This window comes from Electrona antarctica, assembly GCF_951216825.1.
Source record: "Electrona antarctica genome assembly, chromosome: 12".
Classification (NCBI taxonomy): domain Eukaryota; kingdom Metazoa; phylum Chordata; class Actinopteri; order Myctophiformes; family Myctophidae; genus Electrona; species Electrona antarctica.
The window spans coordinates 48000748-48014166 of record NC_136793.1 but is presented as its reverse complement, the minus strand read 5'-3'; the positions used below and the strand labels follow the sequence as shown (position 1 = coordinate 48014166).

At 45.8% G+C, this 13419-nt stretch overlaps 1 protein-coding gene across 1 annotated transcript in view; it reads right to left on the bottom strand.

Annotated features, from left to right (window-relative positions):
* The window catches only part of LOC306934468 (putative E3 ubiquitin-protein ligase HECTD4), a 109361-nt gene that overhangs the window by 19294 nt on the left and 76648 nt on the right, over window positions 1–13419 (bottom strand). Inside the window, 10 exon segments of the mRNA XM_079517037.1 lie at window positions 4063–4166; window positions 5159–5304; window positions 5954–6177; window positions 6343–6550; window positions 7079–8520; window positions 10248–10427; window positions 10954–11159; window positions 11630–11760; window positions 12133–12338; window positions 12896–13077. Of these exon segments, the coding sequence (XP_079373163.1) occupies window positions 4063–4166; window positions 5159–5304; window positions 5954–6177; window positions 6343–6550; window positions 7079–8520; window positions 10248–10427; window positions 10954–11159; window positions 11630–11760; window positions 12133–12338; window positions 12896–13077 (3029 nt within the window).

The following is a 13419-nucleotide window of genomic DNA, read 5'->3' as shown; positions in this document are numbered from 1 at the left end:
ACATAATATGCATTGTCTTTGTTTTTCTGTTACCGTTTTCTGACATCCTGAAAATCTGTTTTGGTGTGTACATTAATCTGAACATATCATGGGGCCATTTGTATACTGTAGGCTTGGGCTATGTTTCATGTGTGTGTGTGTGTGTGTGTGTGTGTGTGTGTGTGTGTGTGTGTGTGTGCGCGCGCGTGTCTTCTTCTTTCGTGTATCATCCTCAAATGTCCAAGTCAGTGTTGTGTAGTAACACCCTTTTCTCAGTCTGGTCCCACTTGGAAGAGGTCGGCCTCCGAAGGTGGTCTGTGCAGGGGGCAGGTGTTAATTATGTGTTCGGCAGAATGCTCAGTGCAGCTTGCGAGTTTTATGTGGCGAGCCTGTCTGTCAAGCCCCACTTCTTCATAGCTGATTTGAAGTGTGTGTGCATGTGTGACTGTGGAAACACCTCCAACACAGCTGTGGACCATCTTGTAATTATGGGATGTATTTCAGCAGTACATATGTCACATTATGGTAGGAATGTCTTGAGAAAGGTCCTTGGGACAACGTTTTTGTCGTTGATTAGTGTGTGCGGGAATTTACTTTTTTCTTTGGAAATTGGTCATTGAGATAATGATTCCCTGCACTATGGAAGAGACATGCCGCGTTGCTTTGTACTTTAGAGATAGAGATAGAAAATGGTGCCTTCTTAAGGTGCGTTCAGACTTGAATGGTTAGAGCGGCGCGATTACATACAAAGTCAATGCAAAGACGAGAATTGCGCGGACGGACGTGGCGCGACCTGGAACGATACAAACGGGACGAACCGAGGCGAATATATACATTCAGGTTTGAAGTTGAACGCAGCTTTATAAAGAACATTTGCGAAGATAAGGTTGAAAATTGGTCTTTTAAGCACATAATCCTGAGTGTATACTCCATGACGATGGTGTTCACCAGTAATAATGACACGCCCAAAACAGGTATGCCAAGGTTCACGTGGTTCAATTGTACAACAGTGTTGCTTGCTGAAAATAGATGATTAGGCTCTAGACCACTGGTTCCCAAACACTGGGTCGGACCCATTTGTGGGTTAGGGTCCTTTATTTGTTGTTTTCTTACATTTAGTTTTTAACCCTTAGAAGATGAAAGACGCCAATTGGCGTCTTCATCAGAATTCCGTAAATGATCAATGACGCCAATTGGCGTCTTCACAGTTTTTGATGAATCTAAACATATTAATATGCTCCGAAGCGCTGTTTAAATTCCTGAGCTTATATTCCAACTACATTACCCAGAAAACCCGTGTCACGTGACACACGTGTACGTGTTGCCATTGGAAGCTGGTCCCACCCCCTGTAAACAGTGGGGGCAGAGGGAGTCTTCATAGTTTTCATTGTTTTGCCTGTTTGCCGTCTCGCCCGAGCGATTTTCTAGCAGAAAAAGTTGAAAGCAGTACTATTTATTTGAGCGAGTTTTGTGGTAGTAGTATTGATCCATACGCGTCCCAGTCGCCTTCTCCAGGCGGAGTAGCCCTGGTCCAGTGCTTACAGCGAGACTCGCTGCTCCCTCCCTCCTTTTTTCATTGTCTCCCCATCGTCGTCCGATGAGCTATACCGGGAAACCATTGAAGAAGACGATCAACCCGGAATGTTTTGAGGTAATCTTATTGTAGAAAATGCCCTTCTATAGTGATCAGAAATCATAAGATGATCGCTACAAATAGATGCTTGGATAATTACTACTACTAGTCAGATCATGACGCCAGAATGACTCACCACGATGGCCCCCAGCCATTAGCCAGCACCGAAGGTGCTGGCTAATGGTGTTGGTCGGTGCATTGGTGCTGGCTAAGGGCTGGAGGGGGGGGTTGGTGTCGATCGGTTGGTTGGTGCAGTACAAATGTATCGTAGCAGGCATGCACGCATGGCAGTACAAGTATTTTATATTGTAGCGTGCCTTATAGGCGATCTGATCTTTAGAGTAATGTTCGCTCCTTTTATTTACTGTCTACAAAGACGGAGAACAAACATGCATCGTTTACTGAAGCAACGCGTGGTTATGATGACGTTGCTACAAGGATCGGAGGGGGGACGGGGAGTGAAGCTAACAGTAGCGTATTATATAAGATCTGTATGACGTTTCATTGACGTCTGAGCTTGCATGATAATTGCATTCATTGTATATTGTATACAATCATGATTGTACATTGTTTAGTGTGTCTCCGTGTGATGATGATGATGACGATGATGTCAGATAGCCTACGTCCCCCCCCCCCCCCAACTGGCTATTGGCCGGGCTGACTACAGCTAAATGTTTATTTTTATATATTTAGAACTGGCATCGGAGGAGGAGGATGATGATGATGATGATGATGATGATGATGAAGACGAAGAGTCAAGACTGCGATGGAGTTCTCCGACACTGAACCGGATGCATTCATTCATTTCAGTTGTTGTTTTTTTTTAAATTTAGCCTACACACACACACACCGTCAAGAACAACTGGAATGCAGTGGTTTGGGGACACTGGGGAGTTTGGGGACAACTGTTTTGTATGTAGGCCTATTTATTTTCTGTAATATTTATTATAATTGTATTATGTTAGTAGTCATAAAAAATAAAAGACAAGCTTTTACAATGAGTTAGACCTGTCATGGCTATTTTGTTCACTAGTCTGAGGTTTATGGTTTGACTAAGCGAGTTTCAACTGTGATTTACTCTGTAACGGTAGATGGTAAGAACCCAATTTTTTTGTTATAATACAGTATACATTCAAGTCTATATTTTGATACATATCATGGGCACAAAGTCATATCAAAACAATGTCCTTGGATGAGTTTTTTTATCAAAACTGTTTCTTCACAACAGGTTTTTGAGATACATGCATGAATAGACACGGTACTGGTAAGACTATGTAAACATGGTATATATCAAAATGTGCGTTAGAATGTCTAATTTTACCCCAAAAAAGAATTGAGTTTATATGATGTTCCATTTCAGAGCTAGGGGGACTTTTAGCTGGATAGGTCAGATTGATCATGACTGACCATGCTATTTATAGATGGCAAAATATCTACAGTGGTACATGTGAGAAACTTTTTATTTTATTTTAATTGAACTAGACAACTCACCCTTTAAAATGAGATATTGCATGGCTATGTACGCCCAGCAGAAAAAAAGTTATTTAGAAAATAAAACTTCAACCGGTCATAACTTTTTTTGTTGTCCTAGAAACACTACCCAGTGTAAATGCAGGCTCTTTTAAATGGCTTCCAACACCACAACTAAACATTTTATCAACTCAGTTCATTTTTTTCCTGGAAGCAGACAAGCCAAGCTTTCTCTGAAGGTCTTTCGTTGTCACACATTCACAGCAGAGAATTTTCAATAAATCATTCAAAAACGCCATTCTGCCATAGAGAAGTCTAAAAACTATATAGAAATCCTTGAAACTCTCAAAGAGTTAATGATTATTATAAAATTCCCCAAAAAGAAAAAAAGAAAATAAAATAAGAAAATCATGAATTCAAAGATTTTTTCAAAGTAATTTCATGAATAAAAATAGGTGAAAACAGCCGATCTACGCGAAGCAACGTGTTGTGAGCTTGTGTCGTTTCACTAGTTTGGTTCCCGGAGGGGCAAACATCCAACGTCTTTTGGGTCACGGGCTAAAGCGTTTGGGAACCACTGCTCTAGACCCTACTGTACTCAGTGTACTGCATGTCAAACCATCAGGATGGCGAGAAGATTCCCACGTTTGCAAATGCAGTCACAGTGAGCCAAAGCTGAGAACAATGGCTGAGACAAAACAGGCCGCAACAGCACAAATAGACAACAGAACGAGGCCTCCTCCTGAGAGCATGTCTGCAATAGAAATACACTCATTACAAAAATTAAGAGCTCATGTGGCAATATCGTGGTAGGAAATTGACTATATTAAATCTATCTCAGGAGCATTTATTTCCCCTAAATGCTCAAATCTGCTTAATTATTTATCATCTTTATTATGCCTCCTGTCCGTACGAAGACGTGACAGTCTGCTTTAATTTGACGTCTGTGTTTGACTAAACGGTGCAGATCGGGGGCCTACCTTCGGGCTTCTTGGCAGGAGATTTCTCCACGTCTTTCTCGTCGGGTCTTGATTTCTCGGGAGACTTGGGCTTCAGAACAGCCTTCTTCTCACTCAACGCAGTCCTGGCAGAGACGAACACATCGCTATGATTACACAGACAAAGGCTCCTCAAAGCCTGGGCGTCGAGTATACCGAAGGGAGCGTGACGAGTCACTAAGTTATAGAACACACTTTTGCTTAATTTCTTCAGGATACGGGTTTTAAGTAACAAATTTGCTCAATTACCGAGTCCAATTGGAAACATGTCTGGCAAAGTGTGGAAGAAAGCTCGCTAAATATTGCAGTGCCGGGGAATAACACCTGAGATTAAAATAGCACTCTAACATGGGAAAAGTAAACAATTAAGAGAAATAAACCATATTAGATAAAACCGGAAATTAAACGGAAGTAAAAAGTCCGCCTCCATCCACCTCCATTTGTTTCAATTTTTTCAAATGCTTTTATCTCGGATTCTTTTCCCAGATTCCGTTTTTAATTAAAAAAAACAGCTTCATTCGCGAGCACAGAATGAAAAGATTGTGGCACGGGCGAAGGTAAATAGGTAAGAAAAACGCTAGTCCAGAATTCTCCTTTAACAGTTTGACTCCATAAAACGCGTTACCCGCTATTTAATCAAATATTCTACGCTGCCGAGATTGTTTTATTACCTTTAGAGCATACGCTGAAGTATTTGCAGCTTTCAGCGACGAAAATCCGGTCCGTCGGCATGTTTTGATCATCAGTACCAGCGGCCATTACAATGCGCTACAGGATCCGCCTCCATGAGGCATTGTAGTCCAAACAAATCCCCCGTCCACTTACATTGAGCTCAATTTCCCAGAAGCCCTAGCAGCCCAGATGATGACTTGATTTCCGGTTTCGTCATCATAACGCGACGGCCTCGTCATCAGGTCCCGGATAAATCCGCTGTTTCTTTTTAATTATTTTAAAACGGCGAATTAAACGCATTAAACGTTTTATAACGTTTTACGCGCGGCGGAACACTGGATTAAACAATTAGCGGCCGTCAAACTGTTAAGTAAAACATGCTTCATCCATCACTGTTGACACTCACCTGACACTGTTGAGTACAGACTTCTCCTTGGTGGGAGGCTTGCTGATGGGTCGTTTGGTGCTCACCACCTTGCCCGCGTGTTGCTCCTTGCCCGCCTTACTGTACTTGTTCTTGTTGGGTTTGGGTGTGCCGTACTTTCTCAGGATCTGCCAAGGGGACACTTTTGTTTATTCACTGGGTAAATAATGCCGTGCTCTGACAAAATGAAAATGCTCCGACGATAATACTTCACATTATTCTTTTTTTAATATATCTTTTCCTTCATACCTTTCAGTTTGTGTCACCTTTTCATGGCGATAAACATTTTAATAATAATACATTGGAAGAAAAGGTGTTCTTCCAATGTATTATTAAAATAATGTCCAACTGGATTTGGTAACGGTTACAGAGACTGTTGCGTTGGTAATGCATAATGGAGATGCAATACCACCAGAGCGGGTATAATATTCTCCGGACAAGATGTTGGACAAAGTGCAAACCATAGGTCTGACTCATGAGATAAGACTTTATAATTTTGGTTGGAATTTTGTCATTTATAGTGGCAGTGCTGGATCGTTGATTGAACAATCTATCCTACTTAACCCATGAAAACCGGGAAAGCATCTGTGACATTTTAGATTTTAGGTTGGCTGGCTATTCAAAAATAGCAGATATACAAGCTCATGCCTCGCTATGATGAGCTTGTAGATCTGCTATTTTTGAAAAATCGTGAAAATTTGTGTCCTCTGAAATTTGGGTCCTTGAAATTAAAATGATTGAGCACCACTGATATATAGCAACATATGTTTTTCATACCTGAGTTAGCTGGTCTTCCAGCACTTTCTTGGGAGGCCTGATGTTGGTGAAGAAAACGTGCAGCAGGTTGCCAGGGGTCTGAGAGTTGATCTGTTCTTTGCTGAGGAAAATGTCGGACACTTTAACGGGCTTGGCTGGTGTGAGGCTCAACATCTGTTCCGAGTGAACGCAGCTCTTAAAGATGTCCGTCAGGATATCTCGGGCTGCTGGTACAAGCTTGTCCCCTTGGATTAGAAAAACAGATGATTTACTGTATAGCTCTTTGTTATGGAGAGTTCCTTTTAGGCATTCCTGCTTTATTTGGGAGAGGACGACAGAATAAACACGAATGTTGGGATAGGACGGAGGGAAAAGTGTATGGAAAGCATAAAGTATATAGTGTAAAAGACCTCTGATGGACTTATCGACGAAGTAGTCTTCCAGTGCAGAGCTGCCCTGCGTATCAAACAAGCTCTGGTTAACACTGGAGGCGGTGAGGATCTCCTCGTTGGTCAACTCCATCAACTCCTCTTCGCCCTCCAGACTGGACAAGCCAATCAGATCGCTGCTGTTGAAAAGGCTGGCACGGATTTTCTCCACTTTGGCCCGGGAGCGAACCTACGAGCAAGACAAGAGAAAGACACGGATGTGAGGACACAGTCTGAACCCTAGAACACTAAAACCTGGGCGATTTTCACCGATGTCTGAGGTGGGTCTTTTCAGTACCTTCATGATGCTCAGTGACATTCATAGGCGGTAGGTTTGTTTCCCTGCCCACATCTATGTTTCTTTCTACAGGCAGGTTTAGTGTCCGCGTTTAGTGATAGAGAAAAATCCCAGACCCACAATGGGCTTTTTTCTTATTTTTTTTCACTGGACCATTCTCACATGTCCCAGGAATGGGATTTTGCCCCCCTATGATAGGCCCCCCTATTTCTGTTTTTTGATGAAATAGTACCTCAAGTTGCCATGTATTGCTGTATTAAATTTTGATGAGAAATATTTTTTATGGAATATATTACATTGAGGCATCTCTTTGAGCAGTATATCATTTTGAAAATATTCACCTATAAAGACAGGCCCAAAATAAGGATACCAGGTTGAAAGTGGTCAAGACAGATAAAACGACAAAATGACGCAACCCACCTCGATCACAGCGTAGCCCTTGATAGGCCGGGCCATGACGGCGTTGCTGTCCAGCGAGGTGACCGTGTACATGGAGCCTCCGTCGGACACAGAGGCCGTCTCGGCGCTGTCCAGAGGCTCTCCCAGGCTGCCCAGGCTCCCCAGGCTCCCCGTGCTGCACAGGGAGATGTCCAGGCTCTCCTGACTGGAGACCGTGTGGGGGTCCCCCGGGGGTCCCTGCGGCGGGTAGGGCACAGCCGAGGCGGCTGCGGCGGCGGCGGGAGTGAGAGGCGGGGCGGCTAGCGGGTCCTGGTCCACGGAAAGCTCGCTGGCGGTGCGAGAGACCCCGCCCTGCGAGGAGCTACAGATGGACGTCTGGCTGGTGGAGGCCGAGGCGCTGACGCTCATGGCCGGGGTCACGCTGCTGGAGCTGTCGGGGCTCTCAGGGGGACCGCCGGCGTTGTTGGGGAAGGGTTGATGACGCTCGGGCTCGTGGCCCACCTTGCCGTCCTGAGGGCTGCACGCCACGGTCGCAGCGGCCTTGGGCTTCTTGGGTTCTTCCTCCTGCAGGGGGATGAAGATCTCGTCCTTGAAGAGCCCCCCGTGGGCGTTGCAGGCCCTGCGGATGGCGCTGCGGACCGCCGCCTCCTCCAGGTGCGTGGGGATGCCCGAGAGCACGAGCAGGCGGCCGTGCGCGGTGGGGCCCACCAGCGCCTGGCAGGCGTCCATCACGGCGTCACTGGTCACGCTCAGCCCCTGGGGGTCCTTGTTGGCGAGGTGTCGCAGGATCATGAGCAGGGTGAGTCCGCGGTGGAACCACAGCATGTCCTCGGGCTTGCTGCCCGCCATGTTGAGAAGGGCGCCGTCGCTCTCTGACAGACGAGCGCCGCCTCCGCTGCCGCGCTTGCCGGAGGCCGCGGCCGCCACGGCAGCCGCCGCCCTCTCGCGCTTCATCTTGACCTTCTTGCGCTTGGACAGCAGGCTGGGGCTCTGGGGCGTCTGGCCCGGGGACGAGGACGAAGACGAGGATGAGTCGCTGAGGTTGGGGGCGCTGGTGGAGGACAGGGCCCCCACGGAGGAGCTGCCCACGTTGAGGGGCAGGGTGACCTCCGCCACCGCCAGACACACCTCCATCAGGGCATGGAAGTAGGTGGAGAAGCGGCTCTGCTCGGCTCCCAGGGCCAAGGCAGCGCCCCCGGAAGAGGAGCAGCCGCCCGCTCCTCCGGACCCCCCTCCGGCGGCGCCCCAGCCCTGGGTCTCGCGGTCGTAGAGCTTGCGCAGCTCCGTCTGCAGAGCCATGAGCACGGCCAGGCAGGGGTTGAGTAGCAGGGCGATGGAGCTGGACAGGCCGGCCGGGCTCTTACGCTGCTCCAGGTGGTGGATCTTACGGAAGAGCTCAGCCAGCAGGTGGAAGGTGAGTTCCTTTATGGAGGGTGCCAGATCCGTGGTCCAAAGCAAGCCGCCTGAAATAACATGGAGACATAAATGTCATTAAAGTTATTATTTATATTAAATATAGATCATTATTTTGTTTGACTGGTTTATTGATTGATTGATTGATTGAAATTCTCATGGTTGGATTTATTCCTTAACATTATATCCCACGAGTTTGTAACCCATTTTTTCGCCCGTTGCCAATTGCCTAAACTGTAATCCTGGGTGCTAGACTCCCCAACCTGGGGAGAGCCCCGAACTGAGCCTCTTTCAATGAGGAGTGAGCAGGCCGCCATCACCTGACGGTTCCTTTTAAACGCCTGGGGTCTGACACCATTTATTTGTTGAAATTTAAAATTGACGAAATTGTCAATATATTTTTGTCTTAGTTTTAGTCATCTTCGCTTAGTTTTCATTTAGTTTTCGTCAGTGAAAAAAGGTAGTCGAAGAAAATGTTTTGTCATAGTATTAGTTGACGAAATCAACACTGGTACAGTAAAACAGGGGTTCTCAACGTTTTTGATTTTCCATCCATTCAGTTGGGAAAAAAATAAAATAAAAAACTTTTTTTTTATTTTTTATTTGGGGACCCCCCAAAATAATTTGGCGACCCCCCGAGGGGTCGCGACCCACAGGTTGAGAACCCATGCAGTAAAAGACCACGACTAGTAAAAACTAAATCAAAATGTGCTTGTCAAGAGTTGGAACAGATGAACCTGTCCTGGGGAGAGGCGCAACATGCTGCCAGGGATCGGATGCCTTGGAGAGCGCCTCATTGAAGCCTCATGTCCCAGAGGGGACGAAGAGGAGTAAGTAAGTAAGTAACAGTACTACGCAGACCACCCATGACCCACCTCACAGCTCCACCACCTGTACTGTACAACAGGGGTTCTTTTGGCTGGGGACCCCCGGAATTGCTTTGGCCATGTCTAGCGACCCCCGCTCCGCCCCCCTCCCCACCCCCAATACAAAATTGGCAGCTACAATAACCTTAACCCATTTTGACCTGAGATCAGATTCTAAAAATGTCTTCTACATCCTGACAGTTTTCTGAAAAAGCTATGTTTCTATGTCAGTCGTTCGATTTTTCAAAAATAGCAGACCTACAAGCTCGTAGCGCCTGCTATTTTTCAATAGCTAAAGCATAACATAATGCTAACACCAAAAGGGGTTCCCGCCCAAAATGGGTTAATGATAGGGAAAATACATGAAAAGAAAACATATATAAATACAACAATAAATACTGAAACCAGATATAATCATTAAGGAAAGTTTATGCATGTACTATGTGTACACGAGGGCATCGCACACCTCCAGGAGCAGACCACAGAGAGGAGAAAACAGCAGCGTGCACAGCGACACCACCGTGCTGCAGGGGACCTCCCCTCATCTGAGGACTTCATCTGCCCCACATGTGGCAATCCATGCGGCTCAGGCATTGGCCACAATACGGCTCACGCATTGGTCACAATGCGTCGCGCTGCGACGCGTTGTGAGCTTGTAGATCTGCTATTTTCAGCATGCGACCAAGTGTAAAATGACTTATACTGGATCTCTTGTCCACTAGTCCCTTCCTAACATTTTAGTCTAGTTTTATGTGTTGACGAAATTGTCAGTATTGTCATAGTTTTAGTCATCATAGCTTAGTTTTTTGTTTTTTTTCGTTTCCATTTAGTTTTTGTCAGTGGAAAAAGGTAGCCGACGACGTCTTCGTCTTAGTCGACGAAAACCACACTGTAGTACACAGACCACCCACCTAGCAGCTCCACCACCTGCAGCAGCACAGACGAGGGCACGGTGTCCGGCTCGTCCTCGGAGTGGTCGCTGCTCTCGCCCAGCTTCCACGTCAGCAGCTGCTCCGCGAACGCCAGCGCCAGAGGGAACTCCAGCGGCAGGGAGTGCAGCACCATCACAGCACCAGGAGGGGGCGACACTCCTGAAGTGAAAAGACCCCAACGTGACTTACTCAACACATAAGCCTTATTATTGAGGGGCGCTATAAACAGCTATAGTGCAGATTCTGTCTTAACACAAACATTAAATGCCATTGACAATGAATGGAGAATTTACGTCATATGTGTGTGTCGGTATGTCTGTCGGTATGTCGGTGGAAACCCTTGGCCAATATGGGGACCACCATTCTTGGTGACGTAACTAAGGTATGTTTTAAGGTTGGTATAAGGTCAATAATTGATTAGAGTGCCCCTCACTTCACACAGGTGTGATTTTTTATCCACCGTAATATTTATTTTTAGATAGCATAAAATGCTATCTAAATTACATAAGTTTAGCCTTTGCATACAGGTCGTCGAGGCTAGTGCAAGTGCTACGGCAAGTGCTACGGGCTAAGACAGAGTCTGAAGAGGTTGAGTTGTCAGACTACGGCGGAAGATTGGGAGTCTCCAAATGGATGTTATGGGAATGACAGGTGGTGGGAGATCCTCACTCACTCACTCACTCACCCAGTTTGATGTGGACCTTATCGGTGGGGATGATGACAGAGGGGTACTGGTTGGTGGTGGGAGGGAGCGTGAGGCCTGTGTTGGTGGGCGAGGCGTCCAGGGGATAGCACATGGCCTCCATCAGGTTCAGCTGGCCATTCCGCCGTACCTTGTGGCCCAGGCCGTACACCATGACCCGTGCCCAGGGAGCCTTGTACAGGCTGGAGCTGACAGAGAGAGGCCAACAATAATGACATACGTGTAAACTGATAAGTTTGCAAGTACATTTTACTCAGGTACTGTACATAAGTACAATTTTGAGTTTTCTTCTTCTTTTTTTTTTACTTTACTGGGGAACTTTAACATCATTTTACTTCTACTCCACTACATCCCGAAGGCAAATATTGTAATTTTACTCCACTACAATTATTTGAAAACTAGAGTTATTGGTTACTTTGTAGAATTTGGTTATTATTAAAAAAAAAAAAAACTTTGAAAATAGCCGATCTACAAGCTTGTAGATCTGCTATTTTCAAAGGATTTTTTAAACATGTTATACATTTGAAAACTTGTGAAATGGGAGCTTCTGCATAATCAGTACTTTTACTGTTGGCACTTTAAGTATACATTTTGATGCCAATACCTTTGTACTTTACTCAAGTACATTTTGACTGACCATGGCTGAATGTGGACTCACTCTTTGCGGCAGCCCAGCGTGCTCTCCTTACAGGACACGATGACGAACGCAGCGCCTGGAAAGCTGACGTCCATGCTGACCTTTGACTCGCTCACCGGGAACTCCTCCGACGTGAACTGCTCTGGCGCATTCTGGTGCAGATTGGACAAAAAGCATTGTGTCAAAAGCAGCTTTTCACAGCAAAATCGCTTCACATCGCGGTCGCTATACACAATTTTGTTAACTGAAATAAAAACGGTAACTAAAGTTGTATACAGTAGTTAAATTTGTTTACAAACCTCACTAAACCATAGTGAAAATGTAGTTTTCGTATTAAGCCAATTGATCTCATACATAAAAACCTAGTATGTTACAGTAGTGTTACAGTAGCTGGCAATGAAAACATTGGGTTTACCACCCTAAGTAATCCCCTGGATTTATAACACAATTAAATCCTATCCGCGTGACAATGAATCGTCCACTTATAAAATGTCGTACCGGTGACAGGCCTGCCCTACTAATACCTGCAGAAAGCAGCAGATCTGCTTGCTGAGCTCCAGCAGGCTGTCCTCCCCCTGGTGGAGGGCGCGGGTAATGGCCACGGCCAGCCACTCGCGGATGGGCTGAGCGTTGCCCTGGTAGAACAGCTCCGTGGGAGAGCAGCTCTGGCCCTGCAGGTTGTGCAGCAGAGACTGGGCCAGCAGGATGGAGCCCGAGCCCAGGGTGCCATCTGCAGGACCAACCACAACATTACACGTACACATCACAGCCACAGTGTTGCTTTTGACGAGCCCGTTTTGATTTTGTTTTAGTTTAGTTTAGTTTTTAAGTCGTAGGTCTCTTGAATAAAATGTCATTTAGTCATGTTTTTAGCCATCTGAGAGGTTTTAGTGTTGGTGTAGTTTGTCGTCGACTAAATATCATACGGTTTTAGTGGACTAAATCTACAGATTGTGTCGATTTAAATGTATGTTGGCGGGCCTTGATGGCATCGTAATGGCTGATTTTACACTTGGTTGCATGCTGAAAATAGCTGATCTACAAGCTATCAACGTGTCGCAGAACTAAAAGACAATGACTTGTACTTTAGTTCTATTTGATCTCTTCTCCACTAGTCAATCGCTAACATGTTAGTATAGTTTCATTTGTTGACGAAATTTCAATATATGTTTAGTCTTAGTTTTAGTCATCATAGATTCGATTTTAGTTTTTAACAGCGAAAAAAAGGTAGTCGACGAACACTTTGAGAACCGCGTGAATTCGCCAAGAAACAAATTCACCGCTTACCGGGCAGAGGCGGAGCCAGCAGCTGATTGGACAGAAGTTGTAGGTGTTCCAGCGTGATGTCACGGATGGCGGGGATGTGGAAGAGCCGTGTGAAGGTGTGGGGGCTCTTGGGGGCGTAGATGTTGAGTAGGGCCATGCGACAGTACAGCCGCGCCAGAGCACTCTCACAGCGAAGCAGCTCCCTGAAGACAAGCAGTGACATTCAAGTTTATCTCATCATTCACAGACACCTTTTAGAAATCAACAAAAAGGATATAAAGCACACAAAAAGCCAGAAGGCTTGTTTACATTATGGCCCCTTTTCCACCAAAAGAACGTTGGTTCTAGAACTGGTTCGCTCTAGATTCTTGGAACCTTGGTGCTTTCACGACACCGGCGGCCATCTTTTCTGGTTTCAGTTCCAAACCGACTTTTAGGATTCGGAACTATTTTTTTTCAGTGGAAACTATTAGGTAGGGGAAAACATAAGTGAACCGGTTCAACCAGGGTGGAAAAGGGGGCCATTGTGGCCCTTTTGGGGAAGT